Below are 25155 nucleotides of genomic sequence, written 5' to 3' on the forward strand. Positions count from 1 at the left end.
TTTTATAGGATATGTCTCCTTTAAATACATAAAATCATCCCTGTCATCCCTGAGGCCTTTTCTTTTATAGCACCCTTTATCTGGAATTCCAAAGCCCTCCACGTTAGTGAAACACTAATCACCTCTAATAAGGCACCTTTTGTATAGTCATCTCTTCCTTATATATTTTATTAAATTTGGCTTTCTGTTGTTTCTACATTGTAAATATTTATTTCCAGAAGTATACCTGTTCTAAACATTGTGTCACTTTATAAATAAACTTATACATATATAGTATGTGTGTATGGTTGCTAATTAGAGTCAGTGTTGTAACTTTCCTGGGACCCCATGCAAACATTTTTAGGGGCTGCCACCATTTCATGGTATCACAATCTCCTGCCACCTAGCTGCACCCATGTGCAAATAGATCTAGCAACATATTTGCGGGCAGGAAGGTGGGTGACAGGGGGAATCCAGGTCCTTTCAGTAGTTACACCACTGCAAGGCCAAGCAATTACAGAAAAAATCTGTAGTACATCCCCTTTCCTGTTTGCCACATGGGGATTTTATGCACTCCATGTTCTATTTCTTCTGTTAAATCCTTTCTGATAAATAATATAATCCTTGGACTACATAATCTGCTTTCTGGCAGATATTACACAATTGGCGGCAATGCATGTATTTGTCCTGTATATGTCTCTGTACAGTTGATGTGAGTAAAATTCTTTTTGTTCTGGAAGAGGGTTCAGGGGTTCAGAATGCGTGTATGCTTCATTAATTCAAAAGTGCAAAACATGAGTTTTAGAATTTTAGAATTAGAATTAAGAGTCACTGCTATGCATTTTGGGGTGGGGTCAAATGGGAATGTTGCTTTGAGCCCACCAATGCCATGGCATCATGTTACTTGATTTGTTGTATTTTATCTTTTGGTACCTGATGGGCAGAATTATGATACTGTGCTTTCCATATACTTGGTCAGGTGCTGATAGATTTGCTAGGGATCACTATGGGCAAACTTGCAGCTGACAGTACGAAGACACCTGTGTGCTCGGGGAGGATATGATCTGTGAGTATTATGGCTGGCTAACATTAGTGGCATAGCAGAGGTATATCACCCACCCCCTCCTTCCTGGTTGACTGAACAATTCTCTAATTCTTGCCTTTTTAAATTTCCTTCCTGCAGCACCCTGTGGGTTTTCTTTCACACCAAACTTTTTATTGTGAACTTTCACAAGAACAGTCTTTTCTAATGGTCGTCTGCTTCATTTTTATTAGTATAAGTTTCTTGCTGAGCAAATATAATGCAAAAAATATTGCAACGCACAGAGATTTGCCTGGGCCCTGTACTTCACCAGGCTACTTACCCCCTCTATGTTTGTGGCAGGTTGCAGAAGTAGCAGGTTTATGATAAGGATTAACATGAAAGATTAATGACAGAGTCAATTTTGAGCTTAGAAACAAAACATTTGAGGTCAGGTATATAATATTTCTGCCAAACCAACCAGTCATGCAGCAGCAATAGAGCACTGTGTCCTGGACTTTTGTCCTAGAGGAGCCCTTCGCAAAACTACAAATGACAAATATTTCTATAATAATTTTTTTTTTCATATTTGTACTGTGCATAGACTTATTGGTATATGCAGTGACGTATTCTGTTACCTATATAAAAGGGTACACTGTATTTTCACGTTTACCTGCCCTCTGGTAAGGGGCAACTCCCCGCAGAGCAGGCTTTACATGTGACTCTTGCACTCAGCATGGGTCCCTCACAAAATTAGTGCAGAAAGGCTATAGTATTGCTCAGGTTGATTAAATCACTTGGTTTTTAAACAATGAACAGGAACTCATTAAATAGCAAGAGTTAAGATAATGATACCAAGGTATCCTTTGAAATCTTTATACGGCTCATCATGTAAGATTAGCAGAAGAGACTGCAGTGCAAAATAACATACTTGCACCAATGGACCTCAAATAAGATAGCACACAAGAAATGGGTAGAATCTCTCTCATAGGTAAAATACTGGAAACTCAAGGAATAGAATACTTTGGGACCCTTTCCCTTGTGGACCCTGCACTAGGTAAGTACTGCCTGGGAAGTACAATCCCCACTACTACTACTAAATTGGGGCACTGAGCTACCCTTCCTCACTAACCATGCCTGCCTTACACCCCTGGGGTGTAATAACAGTAACAGAGTATCCTCAGTCACAAAATCCAATTAACCTGATTTAAAAAACTCCAGAAAATGAGGCCCAGTTTAGCCTCTGGACCCCCTGCACCCTAACCTGCCCCTCAGGTGGAGCACTAAGCACTAAAGATTTGGGAAAACCAATTCAGTTTGGCCACTAGAGGAAACTGCCAGATCACACTCTCACCAGGAAAAGAAAACAGCCCCCTGTGAAATAGGCCCTGCACTTAGCTATCTTAACACCCATGGGGATTCTCTGAAATAAAGATTAGCAAACCCTTTACTCTTCTACATGTGTGTGTCATGGATAGCCAGAAAATGGCCCTCATGAGAAAGATCAAAATATATAAAGGCTAATATATTTTCTAAAAAGGTAGCAGTCCTAATGGTAGCATCAGGGAACTGTACAATGTTTTATAGTTCTCTATATGGCTCTATGAAATCTTTAGCCCTAATCTGCTCACTGGCAGGCTTTTACTATTCATGCTGCTTTGATAAAAAGTGTATTTTTACACAGCTGCTATACAACATGGCATGAATTTGTGTACACGTCAACAAAGTTTTACACTCATGATCAACACTGTTAAAAGTTTGCCAGTCACTCTCCTCTATGCAAAGTGAACTCTTATGCCTAGTGTGATACTGAGCGGATACTCTGAGGACCCCTCTTGCTGACCATTTGATTGTTCTCTGGACTTCTTTATTTGCATTATACAAATACCTGTTTCTGAATCTGATCACAACCTGTTCTGCTTGACTGATCCTGTGCTGCCTGTCCTGATTAGGGTTGCCACTTACCGGCCTTCCTATATTTTTATGTGTCTTCCCTATTAATAAAGTTTGCATCAAGCATAATCTGTACTAGCCAGGCAGGTAAAATACTGGCCTAGCTGCAACCTCCTCTGCCTCAGCCTGCCTTTTCACTTTGTCCCTACCTATTGATTCTGCTGGTATGTTCCTGGTCCTAGAAGCTCAGCTCTGAGATATGTTCTGTTACTTCTGCCAGTCATCCACTGGTGCAATTCAGTTTGCACTCACTGTTGCTGGTGGAAGATGCAGGAGAAACTACCAATCTCAGTTTCTTGCTCCATATGCTGTTTTCTACAACTACATTGTTTATGGAGGATAATTTATTAGTGGTAGACAGTTTGAAAAGTTCAATCACTATGGTTGGAAGAGTCTATCACAACCAATGTTCTCTTTATTGAACAACACAGATTACAGGTAGGCAAAAAACTATCCTGGCATCCTCTACTTCTCAAGGGCATTAGTTCTCTTCCAAGGCCTATCTATCCATAACCAAGAGCTGCTATCCCCGTCTATCACACTGCCAAGAAGGCCACCCCCACAGTTGCTCTGAAACTTTATATAACAATCCTGAATGTCTTGAATTTTTTGCAAGGCCAACTATTCTGCTTCCTTATATACTTCTGCTGGTCCCCTGATAATTTCTTTTAGATAGGGATACCCTATGCACACATAATTTAATTTGCAGTGGATATGCAAGATCTATATCTCAAATATACCCATACTGAAGGTAGGTTGCATTCCATTTGTACTAGCATGCAAGGAGACATATTTGTAGGGTTGTTATTTGACCAAATGCATACCCTTGTTTAGTATTGTATCTAGGATTCTGCCAATGAATTCAGCCGATGGTTTTATATACAGTAAATATACTATAACATTATTCAGGCTTTGCAAACAGTTGCTGTTGCTAGGTGCATTTGCTTAGGCTTTGCGAACATCAAAGGAAAATAAAAACTCTTTTAAAATGGAAATCAACAGGATATCAGATGGTGAGATTATACAGAGCATCAGTTTTTATACTGCAATGATTCACAGGCTTAGCATCTACAAAGGAAAATGCACAACTGGTTATAACGAGAGTTCACTTTCATAGACTCAAAATTTTTAAAGAATTCCACAAAATAATGGTTTGGTTCAATTGCATTTTATTTTCTAGTTTTGCCATTTTTCTTTAAGAATTAATTCATTTTGATTTCTCCTTTTTCCCATTGCCCATTAGCAGTTCAGTAAGCCAGATTACTTTTACTCAAACCTGTTGCAGAGCAACTATTACAACTGATGCATTCATTCCACCATTTCTGTAATTCTACAGAGAAACAGGGCCACAATCAGAGGAGTACAGGCGGTACTGTAGTCAGGGACCCATGGCAGAGGGGCTCCAAAATGAAAAAGCTTGATCAACTGGTCATGAAAAGCTCTTGTGATTAGCTGATAGGGTTTGAAAGGGTCATGGTCAGAGTTTGGCATAATTGGAGTGTGACCAGGAAGGATAAGGGGTACGGTTTGAAATAACTGGAGAATGGCAAGGGAAGATCTGAGGTGTGTCCATGCATGTAAGGTGTACTGTTTTCTTTAAAGCCACATTTTACTTGTTGGTTGGTCCCACCACCAAGGGGACCCATGTAACTAGTGGGAAAATACTTGGCATCCCTGGGGGTCAGACATAGATACAATAACATTAAGGGTTTGACTAAGTGACCTCCATAACTTAGAAGTGAATTGAGAACCATCATCAGAAATAATTTAACATGGAAGTCCATGAAGATGTAAAATATCTTTAAAGGACAAGCAAAGTCTAATAAAGAGTTAAACTCATTGGAGAGTCAAACCTCTTTTGCAATGTGCAGTGCTAGTGATTCACTTTTATTTCTATCCATTTAGCAGTTTAGAAAAACTTGGAAAACCCTTTAGAAAAAAATGCAGAGTTAATGAAAAAATATCCTAGAATGCAGCTCCTGCACTGAAGCCAAGACCATGAGCATGCGTATTAGTTAGAATCAGTAAGCATGATACTGAAAGCGCTTCTTACTGAACAATAGCATTCGCAAACAGTAATCCCAGCAGTGCCTGCCCTGAATTCAGTATGCACCAATAGCAACTGAGTCACACGGTTGCTATGGTGATGCAGGCTGGAAGCAGCAAGACATACAATGATCGGCAAGCACTTTGTACTTATTCTCCTTCACTGCCAATCAGTATCTGTGTGTACCAGCTTCTTCCCTGCCTCCTGTCCTGTGGCATATTGTACGCAGCTCTGCACAAGAATCAATTACACACTAGGTCAATGGGGGTGAGGTGTATGAAAATTTCTTGCATGCACAGAGTATTTGGCATGCCATGTTAGTGGCCGAAAGATTAGTAAAAATGGCACCCACAATGGACCTTTCCTACTCTCCTACTGGAGATATCACCAAATGAAAATAAGATAATTTGAAAAATAAAGTTAGTGATAAGGTACAACAAAGACTTCCCAATAACATGGTAAAGTGTTTGTGGCAAAGGGTTTCCTTGTACTTTAATAAAAAATTTCAGCCCTAGTAGCAGCAGAAGGAAGACTTAAGAATGGGTTTCTTAGATGCATTCTGTTCAGAAGAATCCATATAAAGACAAGATAAGGCATCAGCCTTACTATTCTTAAATCCAAAATTAAAACAAGGAGAGAACTGAGCCCACCAAGCCTGACAAGATCTTAACCTTTTTGCAGTCTTTAAATATTCCAGGTTTCTATGGTCGGAACAGAAAAGGATTGGATGTAATGCCCCTCTAAAAGATGTGTTCATTCTTCAAAAGCAGATTTTATAGCTAAAAGTTCTCTATCGCTGACATCTTCACATAGTTGTGTTGGGAAGAAGATCTATAGGAAGTCTATAGGATGAAGCTGACTCAACGAACACCTTCTCTGGCAAAGAACCAATCCAATTGCAATCTCCGAAGAGTCCACTTCCAGAATAAGCGGTTGAGATGGGTCTGGATGGACCAAAATCGGTGCAGATGGAAAACATTGTTTCAGTTCATCAAAAGCGAGTTGTGCCTCAGAAGACCATGATAATCTTTTGGAAGGCAAGTAATGTGAGCAATAATGCATGAAAATATGTTTTTAGAAGTTGAAATGTGCCCATTTTTGCCCATTATTATTATTATTATTATTAACAGGTATTTATAAAGGTCGAATAATTTCTGAAACACAAAGTAAGTATGAAACATACAAATTACATACAGTACATATACTCAATACAGAAGAAAAAGAGGGTCCTGCACAATAGAGCTTACATCACACTAAAGCATAGCAGTTAGAAAATCCCCTGGCCAAAACTTTACTGGATACATTTGTTACATTTCAGAATACTGCAGAGAAGACATTTTTGTTTCCCAGTTGGTAGGTGAAGCCCACAGAGTTTTTTTTGCAAACTAATGAATTTTTGCTTCCCTTGTAATGCTGTAAAGGGATATCAACATCTTTCTTAAAACCTTGTCATCCTACCTTTAAATATACAACCAAAATTAGAATTTCATCAGATGAAGTGCCCAATGGCGAGAAACATATTCATTGAAAGGAGCATGGGGACCATGTTACATAGTTACATATAGTTACATAGTTACATAGGGTTGAAAAAAGACCATTGTCCATCAAGTTCAACCCATCCGAGTAAACCCAGCACACAACCTATACTAACCAATCTATACACTCACATACATAAACTATATATATACAACCAGTAATACTAACTGTAGATATTAGTATCACAATAGCCTTGGATATTCTGCTTGTTCAAAAACTCATCCAGGCCCCTCTTAAAGGCATTAACAGAGTCTGCCATTACCACATCACTAGGAAGGGCATTCCACAGCCTCACTGCCCTCACCGTGAAAAACCACCTACGCTGCTTCAAATGGAAGCTCTGTTCCTCTAATCTATAGGGGTGACCTCTGGTGCGCTGATTGTTTTTATGGGAAAAAAGAACATCCCCCAACTGCCTATAATCCCCTCTAATGTACTTGTACAGAGTAATCATGTCCCCTCGCAAGCGCCTCTTTTCCAGAGAAAACAACCCCAACCTCGACAGTCTAACCTCATAGCTTAAATCTTCCATCCCCTTTACCAGTTTAGTTGCACGTCTCTGCACTCTCTCCAGCTCATTAATATCCTTCTTAAGGACTGGAGCCCAAAACTGCACTGCATACTCAAGGTGAGGCCTTACCAGGGACCTATAAAGCGGCAAAAATATGTTCTCATCCCTTGAGTCAATGCCCTTTTTTATACAAGACAGCACTTTATTTGCTGTAGTAGCCACAGAATGACACTGCCTGGAATTAGACAACTTGTGATCTACAAAAACCCCTAGATCCTTCTCCATTAAGGATGCCCCCAACACACTACCATTCAGTAGATAGTTTGCGTTTATATTATTCCTACCAAAGTGCATAACTTTGCACTTGTCAACATTGAACCTCATTTTCCAGTTTGCTGCCCAGTTTTCCAATTTTGTCAAATCGCTCTGCAAAGCGGCAGCATCCTGCATGGAACTTATAGTTTTGCACAATTTAGTGTCATCAGCAAAAATAGAAACAGTACTCTCTATGCCCACCTCCAGGTCATTAATAAACAAGTTAAAAAGCAAAGGACCAAGGACTGACCCCTGCGGTACTCCACTAACCACACTGGCCCAATTAGAAAATGTTCCATTTACCACCACTCTTTGTACTCTATCCTTCAGCCAGTTTCCTATCCAATTACAAATATTATGTTCTAGGCCAATATTCCTCAATTTGATCATTAACCTTCTGTGCGGTACTGTATCAAACGCTTTAGCAAAATCTAAGTAGATGACATCAACTGCCATTCCAGCATCAAGGTTCCTGCTCACCTCCTCATAAAAGGCAACTAAATTAGTCTGGCAAGATCTGTTACGCATAAAACCATGCTGGCACAAACTAATAGTATTGTGAACTGCAATGTATTCAACTATCCTATCCCTTATTACCCCTTCCAGAAGCTTTCCTACTACTGATGTCAGACTAACAGGCCTATAGTTTTCAGGCTGAGAACGAGATCCCTTTTTAAATAACGGCACCACATTAGCAATCCGCCAGTCTCTCGGCACCATGCCAAACCTCAACGAATCCTGAAAAATTATGTGAAGAGGCTTGGCAATCACAGCGCTCAGCTCATTTAATACCCTGGGATGAATCCCATCCGGTCCTGGACCTTTGTTTACCTTTACATGTTCAAGTCTCTTTTGAATTTCCTCCTGAGTGACCCATGCGCCAGTAGCTAAATTACTAGCACTGGGTATATTAAAAGGGAAGCCTTCATTATCTGGCTCCTCAGATGTATAGACAGATGAAAAATAAGAGTTCAAAATTTCAGCTTTTTCCCCGTTCTCATCAACCAACGTACCTCCCCGTGATAATAAAGTTCCCACCCCTTCTTGCTTCATTTTTTTACTATTCACATAATTAAAAAATAATTTTGGATTCTTTTTACTCCTAGCTGCAATATCCCTTTCCATCTCTATTTTAGCTTGCCTGATAGCTTTTTTGCATGCTTTATTTGCTTCCTTGTACCTGATGAAAGTTTCCGCTGTCCCAGCTAACTTGAATGCTTTAAAAGCACGTTTTTTATTACCAACCTCGACCTTAACTCTTTTATTCAGCCATAAGGGTTTTGCTTTGCGATGCCTCTCCTTGCTTACAAGGGGAATATACTGTTGTGTATACCTGCAAAGCAATGTTTTAAAGATGTTCCATTTTCCTTCTGTGTCTAACCCCATGAAAAGCCTTTCCCAGTTGACACATTGCAGAGATGCCCTTAAACTGGCAAAGTCTGCACGTCTAAAATTGAGCGTTTTAGTTACTCCCTTATAGAGCTGTCTCTGTAGCATTATCTCAAAGGAGACCATGTTGTGATCACTGTTCCCCAAATGCTCACCCACACAAATGTTAGAGATAAGTTCAGTATTATTAGATATTACCAGGTCCAAAATAGACTCATTCCGAGTAGGTTCTTGAACCACCTGAAATAAAAAGTTGTCATTTAGCATATTTACAAACCTACTAGCTTTTTCTGACTTAGCCACCCCATTACTCCAGTCAATGTCCGGATAATTAAAGTCCCCCATAATAACAACTTGACCCAATTTTGAAGCCTCCTCCATTTGCAAAAGTAGCTGGGCCTCATCCCCCTCATCTATACGGGGTGGTTTATAGCATACACCAATGATCATTTTCTTTGTGACCTTCAGCCCTACTGAAATTTCTACCCAAAGAGATTCAACGTTTTCATTGGTAATGTCTTTATTACATGGCTTTAAATCTGACTTTACATAAAGACAAACCCCTCCACCCTTTTTAATCCCTCTGTCCCTCCTAAAAAGCGTATACCCATTTAAATTCACTGCCCAGTCGCATTTTTCATCCCACCAGGTCTCAGTGATACCAATTAAGTCATAATTTTCAATACATGCAATAGCCTGCAGCTCCCCTATTTTTCCCGACAAGCTACGCGCATTAGCCAGCATGCAGCGGAGATTACTACTTCTTCCTCTACAGCTTACATTAGCTAAAGGACAGTTAGAGCTAAGGTGAAAATTAGTCTGTTTCCCTTGTAACAATGGAAGCTCCTTATCTGATAAACTATATGCCCCCCTCACTCCTCCCCCACAACCCTTTACTGGTCCCACTGCCCCATCTACACTAGCTCTCCCATAAGAATCTAGCTTACCAACCCCCCCCTTGTCTAGTTTAAACACTCCTCCAGCCTCTTAACCATTCTCTCCCCTAGCACAGTAGACCCCCTTCCATTGAGGTGCAATCCGTCAGGGCTGTATAGATTGTACCCCAAAGAAAAGTCAGCCCAGTGCTCTAGGAACCCAAACCCTTCCTTCCTACACCAAGACTTTAGCCACGCATTTAGCTCCCTAAGCTCCCGCTGTCTCCCTAAACTAGCACGCGGCACTGGCAAAATTTCCGAAAAAATTACATTGGAGGACCTTTGCTTAATTTTAGAGCCTAGATCCCTGAACTCACTCTTTAAGGTCCCCCACCTACCGTTCATTTTGTCGTTAGTACCGATATGTACCAAGACAGCCGGGTCATGCCCAGCCCCTCCCAATAATGTGTCGACCCGATCAACCACATGCCGAACCCTGGCACCAGGAAGACAGCAAACTGTCCGGTTGAAGCGATCCGCTCGACAGATTACCCTGTCCACTTTCCTAATGATTGAATCCCCTATAACCACCATCTGTTTAGGCCTAGCTCTGCTCTCCTCCCCACCACTACTAGAGAAACTGGTCTCCCGGCTGTTAGAGAGATCAGCCTCATCTAGAACCGCCAGTCCAGAGTTCACACTCCCATCTTCTTCACACAATCTGGCAAATCTGTTGGGATGCGCAAACCCTGGAGCAGCCTCCCTTTTTCTTTTCCCCACACTCGATTTTCTAACTGTCACCCAGCTTACTGCCCTATCATCCTTTCCTTGCTCCCCTCCCCCCATACTATCTGACCCCGCTAGTTCTTGTTCAGTTAGCAAGAGACTTCTTTCAAGATTGTCAATAGAACGCAGTGTTGCAACTTGTTCCTCTAGTGCTCTAACGCGAGCCTCTAAAGTGGCAACTCGCTCACATCCACAACAGAGGTATGCACTTTGGAACTGTTGTTCCACAACTGCATACATGCGGCAGGCTGTGCACTGTGTCATACCTTCAATGTTGCTGCCACTCATTCTCCCAGTTACAGAAACAGTTAAACAAAAATTGGTGAAAAAAGGCTATTAAATAAACAAAAAAATTTTTTTTTTTTTTTTTTTACCTTGTTTTAACTCCCTTAGTTTGTAACTCCTGTGATTATAACTCCACTTATAGAGCCCCCACTTCAAGAGCAATCACTTACAGAGCACCTACCACCAGAGCAAGCTCCACTGGAGTGCCAGTGGTTCTATTTCAACAGTCTGTTAAAGTCAACTAATCAAACCCCACCCCCTCAAACTGAGGGTAATTACAAAGGAATGTAACTCTGGCAAACCTGCTGTAAGCCTTATAGTTAACCAAACTTTGTAAATTGGCACCAAAAAGAGCAAATACTTTTGAAAAAATTTAAACCCAACAGTTAGAAAACACAGTGATTCTGAATAAAGTTAATAAAAAATACTTATCCCTTTTTTTTGTTGAATTGAAAAAGCAGTTGATTCAGTCAGCCACCAGCCTGTTAGTAAGCCTGTGGCACTAGGATACGCTTGTTGTTTAATATGGTACCATTTCATATGCTATGAATTTTATAAACTTCTATTTTCTATTTATCTGTAACCAATAAATGTTTTTTGTATGTGTAACTGCTAATTTTGGGTGTATGTTTAAATTTTAATACATTCAGGGCCTCGTCAGTAAATTGCACACATGATTGATGGGCTTTTTTTATCATTAACATTATTTTATCATCCTACATTTCACATATACAAACAATTTATATATTTAAAAGAAAAAAATTATTCTGATGAAAAGCTATATTTTTTGCTTAAAAAAGAGGTTGGCTTGCTTTTTGTAAGCACTAGGGTACAATGCCCTAAACTGACACCTGTGTTGCCTGATAGCTGCAATCATGGAGCAAATAAATGGGAATTTATTTGGAAATTTACATGGTAATTACCTCAAACTTTAGTTTACAACATGTGTAATTCTACTTTACCATTTAATAAATTGATTGTATGTTCTAATAATTCTCTGAAGCTTGTCCCCAGTTGTGTGTCAGGGGTCAGTAGGGTTGCCAACTTAGACAGTGGTTAAACCAGAACAAAAGAGGCTGGGTTGATGACATTGGGGGTGGGGCAGTGATGCTGGGGGGGGCATGACGAGGTGAGGGATGGGCACGATGATGTTGGGCAGGGCAGGGTTATTGCGTCACTTTGACACAAATGGCTTGATTTATGTCCAGTTTTCCCAATGTTTTAAACTGGACAGCCCTGGAAGAACTGGAAAGGGTGGCAAATTTAGCTCTATTTATATTATGCCTGATGAGTAAGTCCAATCCTTTAGTTAAAGATATGTGATCTTTTATACAAACACCAGCTATCCAGAAAACTCTGAAATACAGCAATGCTAATTTCTGATTGATCTGCTTTTTCTTTCTGCAATAATAAATTAATTGTACTTGATAAGTAAGCTATGTTGATAGGAAAAAAATCACAATGAGTATCTTACCCCTATTAGTAATAAAAGTCACTTAGTCTGCAACCAATAAGATTTTTAATGTTAAATATGTTGCCAGTAAATGTTTACTAATGCTATAAGTTGCTATAAGTTGCTCTTGGTAAACTTTATATAATATTTAAATGTTTTTCATTTTTACAGTACAGATTATTGTTCAGGTTTCATTATGCTAAAACCCCAAATGACAGTTAAAACCTGAACAGCCCTAAGAAAACTAAACAGGTGGCAAACCTAGAGGTCAGACTGTTATGAATGTAATGTGTAAGCAAAAAAATACAAATTTGCATGTATTGTGTTAGAGTATGTGTTGAGAACATGATTTTACAATACTCTATGTTCCAATGTCTTTTAGTCACCATTGCCAGTTTAGAATTTGACAAGCCATTGACTGACTAGTTAGTTGTATTTTTAGTATTACATTAATAGGTTGCAGGAAATAGAATTTATAGCATTTCCTGTTCTTATACATATGTGTGTTGCATTTGCTAAGAAGTATTTAGCACTGAATCTGTTCCTGGATCAACTTACAGTAAGCTGCATTCTCCTGAAACTATTATTATTATTATTGTTTCTATAGCGCCATCATTCCATGTAGTGTTTTACAGAGTAAAGGGATACATATACAAAACCAAAGGTTAATATACAGAGACAAACATTATTCCAAAAATAATTTACAGTTATAATTGGATATTGTTAGGAGACAGTAGGGGGGTCCCTGCTCATGAGAGGGAGAGAAAGTGAGACATACAATTAGGGTAACCAGTGTGGCTGTAGAGTACGCAAAGTGATGGTATGTGTAATGAATAGTTAGTAAGTATGTAAGTAGAGAGTAGGGGGGCTTGGTGGGTGATCAAGTTGCTGAGGGCTCTATGGCAGAGAGGGACGACACTTGTGGAGTGGGAGGAGAGGTGTATGAGTCTGGAAGCAGTATTCATGATGGATTGGAGAAGAAGAGTCCACAGAGCAGCGAGTTACAGTAGTCTAAATGGGCATGAATGAGAATTTTGTTTAGTCTCTTGTGTGAGGAAGGGTCGAATGTATGTGATGTTCTAAGTGAAAGTGGGATGATTTAGTGAGGATTGGGCAATGAATGAGAGGGCAGAATCTGACAAATCTGACTTATAGACACTTATATTGTTGTTTTTCAGTCTAGCAGTGATGTCAGGCAGGCAAACAGAGTTGGAAGGAGGTAAGATATCCAGTTCAGTTTTGTCCATATTAATTTTAAGGCAAGGAGAGGACAAGAAGGCAGAAATTGCTGTTAGACAGTCAGTGACATGCGCTAAAAGGAAGGACAGGTCTGGAGAAGAGAGGTAGATGTATATCACCCGCATAAAGATGATACTGAAACCCAAATGGCTTGATTAGCTGACCAAGACCAGTGGTATAGATTGGAAATAGGAGGGGTTGAGAAGAGTGATGGGTGAAATTTTTTGCCAGGCATGGATTTACAGCAAATTTTCGTGTATCACCATTAGCGTATTCTTTTTGTGAAATAGGCGTCAAAATTTGCTGCTGGAAAATTTGTAGTGCGAGCAAAAATTGTTGGCCTCTGCAAAAAAAAATGTTATGTGCGTTTAGAATATTATCTCATGGCTTCAAATAACCTCCTCAGTACAGGTGTCAGACTTACTGGCCCTAGCATGCATATTCCCATTTAAATGATAAAATTATGTTTGTATTGCTCTAAACCACTGGCACCACACCAATCAAAAGGGAGTAAAAAATGGGTAGAAATTGGGAAATCAAAAACACCAAAAAATGGTATGGATACAGGTAGAGGACCCGTTATCCAGAATGCTTGGACCAAGGGTATTCTGGATAAGGGGTCTTTCTGTAATTTGGATCTCCATACCTTAAGTCTACTAAAAAATCAGTAAAACATTAATTAAACCCAATAGGATGGTTTTGCCTCCAATAAGGATTATTTATATCTTAGTTGGGATCAATTACAAGGTACTGAAATCAGTTTTAAAATTCTGAATTATTTGATTAAAATGGAGTCTATGGGAGACGGGCTTTCCGTAATTCGGAGCTTTCTGGATAACGGGTTTCCGGATAAGGGATACCATACCTGTATTAGTTCTGGAGAAGGAATTGGCCTGCAGTTAAAATGGTCAGTGTTAGATGCAAGATCTTCTTTCCTGTGGCAACTCCTTGTTACCCTGAACAAGGCTTTTAGGGCAGGGGCACACAGAGCGTATCCTCCTCTATCCTCTGCCTGTGTTTTGTATGAGGAAGAGAAAAGCAGATACTGTCATCCGCACCTTTGTGTAGCCCCATTGACAGATATGCCGTTGTCCTGTGTGATGCTATATTGAGCAGTTATCAGCATGGAAATGCAAATGTCTGTTCATTGAATCTCCACACAGGCCAAGGGCGGAGGAATCAGAGGATATGCTCTGTGTGCACCTGCCCCAAATCTCATGGTGTCCTGGTATACTTAGTGCGCCTATAATGGCTGCATTGATTGTTCTAAAGAGCATGGAAGAAAAATGCTAAATAAATAAGTTCAATGTATTTATTACAGTTTATTCAGAAACAGATTTAATTTTTTAAATTTACGTTTGAGTTTGTAACACTTGTGTACATCCCTCTCTTTTAACATTACTACCAAACTTTATAATATTGGCTCCATGTAATGCTGGATACACTCCACTCTAGGAGAACCCAATAAAATGTATGATGCGCAGTTATTTCTTTTAATCTGATATCATTGTGAAGCACTTGGACAGTTTTTACATCTTGTAAAGGCAGGGGCTCAAAAAAATCTCAAATAAACATGGCTGAAAATCATTTAACAAGCCCACAGGTACTGTTAATTCATAACTGAATTGGCAGATCTGCGGATTCTATGGAACAACATGGTCATGGTTAGCCATTAAAGTCATTTGTCTAGATAAAGTTTATTCCATTAATACAAATTGTCTGCTAAAAGATTCTAGAATGGGCATGTGAAAATGCTGCTGTTAAACAGCAGCAGTTAAGAACTGGAGGCTGGGCCTCCCTTTACTTATAAAGTCTTACAAAGTCTTTTTGGTTGAATGCTTGTATTATCTATACTACAAATAATTATTACCCTGCTAACAGGAAAAATAAACATGAAGTATAATTCAAAAAAATCCTGTAGCGTGTAACTGGATTGAAACATTGACTTAACTCTGAGTTTTAACCCTCAATGTTTCACAAGCAGTATCTGTCAGATCGGGCTCAGTGTTCCTTTTGGTAACAATAAATGTACACTGTTTTTTTAAAAAATCTTAATTGATCTAAATATCATAAAAATACAGTTATATTAATTTAAAGCCAAAATGTCTATAACATTTGCTAATAAGCTGTTCTCTTATAAATGTACTAAACTAAAGAAGCTATACATTTGGAAGATGTTATATGAGTGTACTTCACAACTAAGGAAATGACAATGTGGTTTAAAAAGCTTCCTGCTTAAATTTGAAGAAGTAGGTAGAACCGAGCTGAGCAACACTCTTAGCATGGTCTGCAGTTTGCATTTATGTTAAGAGGAAGCTGCAAGTTGGTTGATAAAGAAGGTTACACTGTATGTTAATTTCCCTTATTTCTTACATTTCTTTCTCCTCTTCACACGCTAACGGTTTATACAATTTAAGTTGTTTTGTATTTATTGTAGGGAGTAATACATTGGGGGTGTCGGCGTCACAATGATCCTGTATCTGAATTTGCTGATGGTCTTGTTTATACTACAGTATCAAAACTGTTCGGCTCAAGGTAAGAGTGAGATTCTATATTTTTTACTTTGTTCTGTTAAAGACAAATATTCAGTAGAAAAAGGCATAGAGGTTTCGTCATAATAAGAAATGTGCGATTTAGTTTGAGACAACATTACATATTTTGGACATGCCGTAGTGCGTAAAATATGTTTTATCTTCCAAGAAGTTTATGGATGTACACAACATGGTTTGAGTACGACATTCATTATCCATGGATTTCCATGAATTCACATATTTTTTTGTATATTTGACAGCTAATTGAATGTTGTTATTAAATTATACTGGAATTTCTTCTCATTATCTTTGCTAAAAAAAACCCCTTTATTGCATCTTGACCAATCAGAAAACCATATTTAGACTTTGGAAAGAGAACCCAAAAACAGCTCCCCTATAAGTGTGTATCTGGCCTCAGAGAACTGAATTCCAGACCAAAATAGCTTTTAAAATTCAGTGATATGAAATTGGACACCAGTTTCAATTTTGTGTTCTGCTTGCCTGACTGTCTATCTTTCCCTCTATCCATGTACCTCATCAGGCTATCCACCTTTCTTTCAAAGTTTTCTGTGTGCCTTTCGTTTTATTGCCCATAGTTATTGACAGCACTAGATCTGGAGGGAACTTCTGCATTTTGGCCAGGTATCTATCTGGAATGCACAGGATTGCTATATTTTATAGATCCAAAATACTACCTTCATATCTCCAATAACATTGGTATGAAGTATTGATTTTTTACTGGCAGAGTCTGTTAAATACTGGCCAGGTGGCAAATGTAGGCATAAAAGGCAAAACCCATAGGGTTTTGAAGTTTTCAACGTGACCCCGATGCTTGCAGTAAATATTCCATCTCTTAAATACCTTACATTTTTTTAAAAAATATGTATAAACTACAATATTTATCTTGGATTTCAGTTTTTTACGCGTTTTTCATAGCTATCAAATTGTATTGCATTTGGCTATTTTGGAGACAAAAATTAATCTTTTAATTTCTCTCTGCAAAATGCAGTTTTGTCTACTGCCCTTTTCATTTCTGTATTAAGTATACGCAATACCTACTGAAGTTTTATCATTCAGGCTTGATAAACATTATTTCTTAGGTTGTATGTAAATTGGGTTGTGCGTGTAAGGGGAAGTAGATATGTAAAGTAGATGATTATGTGGATGCAATTACTGCGAACACTGCCTGCGCCTATAAACAAAAAACCCAAACGCAATACATGAGTTCAGTTAAAGGAGTGCCTAAAATGCAGATGTAATACCATTTATCTTTCTTTAGAAGTAGAGTACCGGTATTTAACAGTTATCAGAAATACAGTTAAATTGGAGAATATCTACTTTTCTAGTACCAAACCTGGCTCAACCAAATGCAATTCTAAAGCAACACTGGCAGCTTTACGCAAGGCATATATGAGCAGTAATAGGATACTGTGCAGCAGGAATACTAGCTCTTTGGATTATATGAGTATATATGTTTAAGTACATCAGCTCCTAAAGCATTCAAATTATTTTCATTAATGTGTATAAATCATGTGCACAGTTAGGGCTGTCCAACTAATGGCACAGGACAAGGGTGTTTATTATTTTCTGAATATTCCGCAGCACTGTACAACAAATTGGTATCCACAGATATCTTTGTGAGAGAACATAACTTTATGTTGCCTCGCTGCTGCTTCCCTAATTTCCTTTACACGACATTGTAAGGAATATTCCATTATTTCCTCAGGGCTTTGAACATACCACAAAAGGATAATGCTCCTGATTTTGGGACTCTGAAATTTTGCATGTTTCTGTTGCATACTGGATGATATTAATAGAGAAAAACAGCAGTTGATCCTCGCATACTATTCAATAGGTGGTCGATCACTGCAGTTTATGTGAAGGAAACATATATTTTTGAAATTCCTCCTCCCCTTTTTTTAACAATAGCATCAAAGGTTGTTTTCACTGACCAGGCTGATAAGACATTGGTCAGGTAGTAACTTACCCACCCACATCATGTTATAAACCTGCACAGCTGGGATCCAATCTAGGCAAGAAAATGACACCTATATTTCAAGTGGAGAGCACATAGTAACTGCAGTACCATAGTTCACCTTAAAATGAAAGATTAGCATGTTATAGACAATGGTGTTCTATGACAGCTTGCAATTTGTTTAATTTTTTCAAGTTTTTAAATTTTGACTACTATCTGTTCTGAAGTTACCTATATTGTAATTTCAATTTCTGGGGTGTAACTCAGCACTTGAGAAAGGCTTCTTTGTCGGGGTAACGCTTATTTGGCAAGTGTATTCGCTACCTTGTGATTGTATTGTATGATGATGCTAAATGATTTTAATATGTATTGATTAAATTTGGCTTTGCAACTTTTTGGAAAATTGCTATATAAAAGAAAAGTTTTTTTTTAACAATACCACTGTGTTGCTGGTTGTTTGTGTGCAAACCCATCTCTATGTAAAAAGGTGTCACTGAGCACTTCCCAACCAGTAGTTTGGCCATCAGATCATAAGATGAATAGGAGTGGGCCTTTATAGAAAGCAATAAAAAGTGACTCTAGCCTTGCAGTGAAGCAGTTTTTTGGTAGCTGGTGTCAGTGACCTCCAACAGTCAGCTGTTTAACCTGCAAGCTGGAGAGATGCATATTAGGAAAGCTAATAATTCAGAAACTACAAAAAGATGATTTGTTTAATGATCTACTTCCAGCCAGCCATAGACAGTGCATTTTAACAATAAAGATATATGTTACAGCCATGCGTTTATCTGATATATGTTGCACTATAATGGAGCTTCTAATTGTTACATTGCTAAAGCTCAGATGCTAGTATCTGTAGGAAAGGTACGCATTGGCATTAATGAGAAGCTAATATAAATACTGTACTATTTGCATCCATATATTAAACTAGTGAACTGGTAGAATAAACCAGAACAGGAAGTCGCCACCTACATATGCTGTAACCATAGTGATTTTCATACACTCAGAACCACTCCCCAATGTTTTGTCTCAGAGGCAAAATCCTTGAAAAGGTCTGTGTTCCATTAAACAACTTCCAAAGACTTACTTCTGAGTGACAGTAAACTTGCAATTGGTAATATATTGGCTAAGGCAGGGGCCCATATTTAAAAATTATTGTCAATATTACCACAGATACATGCGGTATCTGACCACATTTCTTTGGCCACGTTTCTTGTAGCTTTTCACTGGCTTGAGCCTCAGTTGACTTCTATGAGAAGACCTTTGTTTGCTTTGGAATAAATTGTTTATTTGTAACAATCACATGAGGCCATATTAAAATACTGCTGTAACGAAATACAAGATTCAAGATGTTATTTACAACATACTCATTACCTATTTAAACTGTGATGAGATGCTCAAACCTAATGGTATACAGGTATGGGACCTATTATCCAGAATGCTCGGGACCTAGGGTTTTCTTGATAAGGAGTCTTTCCGTAATTTGGATCTTCTCCCTTAAGTCTGCTAAAAAATTATTTAAACATTAATTAAACCCAATAGGATTGTTTTGCCTCCAATAAGGACTAATTATATCTTAGTTGGGATCAAGTACAAGGTACTGTTTTATTATTAGAGAGAAAAAGGAAATCATTTTTAAAAATGTGAATTATTCGATTAAAATGGAGTCTATAGGAGATGGCCTTTCTGTAATTTAGAACTTTCTGGATAACGGGTTTCCGGATAAGGGGTCCAATACCTGTATAAATATATAGGATCTTGGGCAGACAATCTGCTGGACCCATCTTATTGTGGGGATTCCCTATGAGCAACTGGTCAGCGGTTGTGGTTTTGCAATGGGGATGCTGGAGTTTTAGTTCTGTGGCAGCTGGAGAGACAGCTATTTCAGTTGAATAGTATACAATAGCACCATTTTATTATAAAGAAAGTGTGTTTATCATTCATTGCTAGGTGCTACTATAGAGTAATGCTCATTATCAGACATCTCTGAGTTTAGAATAAGTGTGTGGCTCAACCGGGTTATATGAGGGTAGTTTAATTTAAGGGGAAGGGATCATTACCACACAGGAAGTGGAAGTGTGAGTGACATCACTTCTAAGTTACTAGCTATCCCTGCACCAGCTTTTCGAAATTTCCCCACTCAGCCGTAACTCGAATTAAAACCACAGATGTTGCGAGAGTGAAACTAGGAGCAAAAAGGTTTAAGAGGAAAACATGCACACTTTACTTTACATAAGGGTTCAGTAAAACATATCAGAACAGGTTATTCACTATAGGCTTTTACTTATGTGTAGGTTTTTAAATTAATATGTGCTAGTGCTGCCATGCTGTTTGCTCCCCTGCAATAAATGGAAATATCTTACAAATATTTTAATTCTTGCTTGACTTACCAACACATTTTGATCCCGGCATCTGTCAGACATGGGAATGCCTTTGTTTTTCCAAGTGATAAAAATTCATGCAAAGTAATTATCAAGTTCATATGCCATAGTGGGCCACATTAACAGCACTTTAAAGGGCAAGCAGCAAAGACTAGAGCAAATATAGTTTTGTTTAATGGGTACATATAAGGCAGTGGTCCCCAACCAGTGGCTCGTGAGCAACATGTTGCTCCCCAACCCATTGGATGTTGTGCTTATTTTTGAATTCTTGGCTTGGAGGCAGGTTTTGGTTGGATAAAACCCATATGTATAGCCAAATAGAATCTCCTGTAGCTTCCAATCTATATAGGGGCTACCAAATAGCTAATAAAAGTCCTTATTTGGCTGCCCCAGGAACATGTTTTATGCTTGTGTTGCTCCCCAAGTCATTTTACATTAAATGTGGCTCACTGGTAAAAAAAGGTTGGGGACCCCTGATATAAGGGATTTCATATCCAGAATGTTTAGGACCTGGGGATACTTTCTGTAATTTGGAGCACCATGCCTTAGGGTGCAGACACACAGAGTCACTAGTAGCAGTTACTTGTCATGGCTACTAAAATAGACAATGCTGATCATTTACTGAGAATTGTCTCTACGTGTGTTTTAGCCGAGGCAATTCTCAGTATTGTCTATGGCAGGGTATTTTCTGGCTTTTAGTAGCCGTGACAAGCAGCTAATCTACTAATAGCTCCATGTGTTGTCACTCTTAGGGGCTGATTTACTAAGACACGATTTCGAATCCGAATTGGAAAAATTCCGATTGGAAACAAACATTTTGCGACTTTTTCGTATTTTTTGCGATTTTTTCGGCGTCTTTACGATTTTTGCGTAAAAACGCGAGTTTTTCATAGCCATTACGAAAGTTTCGCAAAGTCGCGATTTTTTCGTAGCGTTAACACTTGCGCGCAAAGTCGCGCCTTTTTCGTAGCGTTAAAACTTAAAAGGCGCAACGTTTCGCGCAAGTTTTAACGCTACGAAAAAATCGCGACTTTGCGCAACTTTCGTAATGGCTACGAAAAACACGCGTTTTTACGCAAAAATCGTAAAGACGCCGAAAAAATCGCAAAAAATACGAAAAAAAATCGCAAAATTACCGATCATTACGAAAAAAACGCAATCGGACGCATTCGGCCTGTTCGTGGGTTAGTAAATGTGCCCCTTAGTGCTACTAAATACAGATGATTGTCTTGTTTTAACTATTATCACTTCCCCTTTCCTCCTATTCTGCCAAGCTAAATGGCAGAATGTAATAAATATACAAAAGAGGATCCATCCACATTCCCTGGTTCCCTGGTAATGTAGTATCTGTGTAAGTTTGTATAATTCTTAGGTATAAGTATATAGTTCTTAGGTACAATATTATGATCATAATAATGACAAGCCTACCATACCACGTCAAGGTAAAACCCATATGGTTGTCCAAGTGTCTCCTGGCCTGGGCATTGGTCTTCTGTAAAATGTAATTAAAGGCTTTAACACAATGCAAACAGTTTTTCCCTCTGTGTGATTGGTTGTGTATAACTAACAAATATAGATTCTGTGAAAAAATAACAACACAACCATCAAGTTATTTAGTTTTGTTGTTTGTGCCACTGTGCAGTGTATTAATATAAATACTACTGAAAAGCTGTTGGTTTGCACAAAAAAGTACACCCTTTAGTTGGTATGAAAAATGCACAATAAAAATTAAAATTAGCATTGTAATGAGCTGTCTAATGAACATTATAACAGTGTGAAATGTAATTTTTTAATTATTATTTTCTGAATTTTCATTCTGTTTATTCTTTATATTTTATGACTGCAAAATGCTTGTTACACAGGTTTACTTGGGCAGAGTAATTTGTTTAGCATCTGCTCCTCCTACAATTACTAAAAAAATCTCAGGAAGAGAAGCATATTACACACTAGTCCTATATACCTGTATTATGTTAATGGTTAACAGAGGAGAATCTTGGCTCTTTACAGCATTAAGAGTGCCTTTCAGGTGGTTTCTTGGGCACACAATGGCTGTATTGTGCCATTACAAGTCTAGAAGCGGGGGCTGGACCACGGGGTCTGCTTCCTCAATAGTGATAGAAATCCCCCCTCCCCAGCCGCCTTCTTACCTAACAGCGGGCAGGGTGCAGGAGATGCAGGCAGCAAGTAGAGTGGGTAGTGGGGTCAGGAAGGGGTCGGAAGAAACCCGGTGGGCCCCGTCAGCCCAGACCCAATCCATGTCACCACTAACCCAACTGGCTATGTCCGCCTGTGTTTCCTTCACTGACGTGTTGAAAGTAAGCTCTTTTTTACAACAGCTCTTCAGTTTGGAAATTCTGCAGCCCAATTCACCCTTGCAACCAGGCCCGGATTTGTGGAAAGGCCACAAAGGCCCGGGCCTAGGGCGGCAAAAATTGGGGGGCGGCATGCCGCCCGCCACACCAAAATATTAAAGTTTTTTGCGCATACGGAGCAATGGGGACCTCTCCCCCACTGCTCTGTATGTGATTGAAAAGGCCCGCGCATGCGCAATCGCGAGTTCGCGCATGCGCAGGGAGGTTCGCCGTTCGCGCATGCGCAGGGGGGGCGCGTCAGAGAGGGGGCGGCCTCGGGGCGCCCGGCAAACAAATCCGGCCCTGCTTGCAACCAAGCAGTGATTTGAATGAGAGACTGGAATACGATTAGGAGACCTGCATAGAAAGATAAGGAATAAAAAACAACAATAACAGAAGCCTCACAGAGCAATGTTTTTTGGATGCCAGAGTCTCAGCAGAAGAGGAAGTTAAATAATTAAAAAATCAAGAAAACATAAAGTTGCTAAGAACAGGCACTTCTACAGCATACTAAGGGGCACATTTACTAATCCACGAATCCGAATGGGAAAAAATCAGACTGGAAACGAAAATTTTGCGACTTTTTCGGCGCCGTCGCGTTTTTTTCGTATTTTGAGCAATTTTTCCGTCGCTGTCACGACTTTATCGTATTTTACACAACTTTTTCGGCGCCGTCTCCATTTTTTCGTATTGAGCAATTGTAAACGGCGAAAAAACCAATCCGATTTTTTTGCGATGGCGACGAAAAAGTTGCGGAAAATATACGATAAAGTCGTAACGGCGACGAAAAAGTCACGCAAAATACGGAAAATCGCAACGCCGACGAAACAGTCACAAAAATACCGATCATTACGAAAAAGACGCATTCGAACGCTTTCGGTCCGTTCGTGGATTAGTAAATGTGCCCCTAAAAGTTAACCCAAAGGTGAACCACACCTTTGAGTAAAAAACTCATCTCTTAGATACAATCTAGGAGATTTCTTTATGTGAATGTGAATCTTCTAAGTTTTGGAGCTCCTGGCTTTGTTACCCCTGTAATTACCATATTATAAAGCCCAACACAGATTTTGAGCACTGGGAAAGATCTAATATTTTGTTCCCTCGGTTCTCCCTGTGACTTTAGAACCTCAGCATATTGGCCATGCCAGTAGCCCTTTTGTTTCTGCTCTATTACAAAAGTAACCCACTGTACACAATCACCTCGGTTTTCAAAAAGACAGCCCTACAATATATACAGAAATGGCCAAAAGTATGTGGACACCTGTCTGTTCAACATCTCATTCAAAAGCCATTCATATTAATATCAAGTTGGTAATTACCTTGCTGTTTAGCCTAGGAACATGTTTAGTATTTTTCAATTCATGCAAAAAAGTTTGTGCTTATTTAAATTGTATTTATATATTTTACTAATGCACACAGCATGTTAGAATGTCATTGTCATGAATGCCATTTTATGATGTAGTGGCACCTCTTTTTGCAATGAAGCATGTGGAGTAAATAGCCAACTGATAACTCAAAGGGGTATCCACATCATTTTGGCTTTATAGTGCAACATCTATGGGAAAGTCATGATGAAGTCATGGTTTTATTGAGAATTTGTGACCAGGGTGTTGATTTAGTGGCTTATTTTGACACTCTTTTGTTGTCTTTACCATGTCTAACATCCTCTTCAACTGTTTCTATTACTTTTTTAGATTGTCCTTGACAGGCATTTGCTATCATGGTTTCCAGCAGTTCCCCTTTTTGCAAATTAAATCATTTACTATTTCTATGACTGACTCATTCCCAATCCAGCAATTTAACATCTTCCACTTGCTAAATGAATGCTGATTTGTAGGTGTCATTTATAGCAAAAACAAACAATTCTAATGAATCACAAACATATATTTTTTTTTGTGGGAAATGTTAATAGTCAGGAGTTTTGTATAAAGGTTTTTATTTTATTTTTTTATTTGCAACTAAAAATAAACAGTACTAAAGCAAAGTATCAAAACCTATGGGGTCATTTATTGAGAGAATGAATAAGGGCTCTGGCACACAGGGAGATTAGTCGCCCGCGACAAATCTCCCTGTTCGCGGGCGACTAATCTCCCCGAGTTGCCATCAGTTGCCATCCCACCGGCGACAATGTAAGTCATTGCGATTTCGGCAAATCGCCGAAATCGCCTGCGCAGCGTGTACCAACCCACCGGCGACTTACATTGTCGCCGGTGGGATGGCAATTCGGGGAGATTAGTCACCCGCGAACAGGGAGATTTGTCGCGGGTGACTAATCTCCCCGTGTGCCAGAGCCCTAAGAGTCCGTTAGAGTAATGTCTCTGTTGCAAAACACCATGTCTTCCACTATATTTTGCCTACATTTAATGTGTGTGAAACCATGAAAGCTGTACCATCACTAGGATTCGTGTGACCATGGAAGTCAGGTGATTACTAGTTGCAAAGAAAAAATAAGACCCACAAAGCTGTTGTTGGGTACCTTGTTGTATATTCAAAGATCGTGGGCAGTGCAACTTACAATCTAAATAGGTTTA

At 39.1% G+C, this 25155-nt stretch overlaps 1 protein-coding gene across 1 annotated transcript in view; it reads left to right on the plus strand.

Annotated features, from left to right (window-relative positions):
* The first annotated feature begins 15646 nt into the window (after positions 1 to 15646).
* LOC116410440 (cell wall integrity and stress response component 4-like) overlaps positions 15647 to 25155 on the plus strand; it is a 42995-nt gene continuing 33486 nt past the window's right edge. Inside the window, exons 1-2 of the mRNA XM_031901035.1 lie at positions 15647 to 15736; positions 15827 to 15924. Of these exons, the coding sequence (XP_031756895.1) occupies positions 15858 to 15924 (67 nt within the window). The 5' untranslated portion in view covers positions 15647 to 15736; positions 15827 to 15857. The remainder of the gene's footprint in view (positions 15737 to 15826; positions 15925 to 25155) is intronic.

This window comes from Xenopus tropicalis, chromosome 4 (assembly GCF_000004195.4).
Source record: "Xenopus tropicalis strain Nigerian chromosome 4, UCB_Xtro_10.0, whole genome shotgun sequence".
NCBI classification, from domain to species: Eukaryota; Metazoa; Chordata; class Amphibia; order Anura; family Pipidae; genus Xenopus; species Xenopus tropicalis.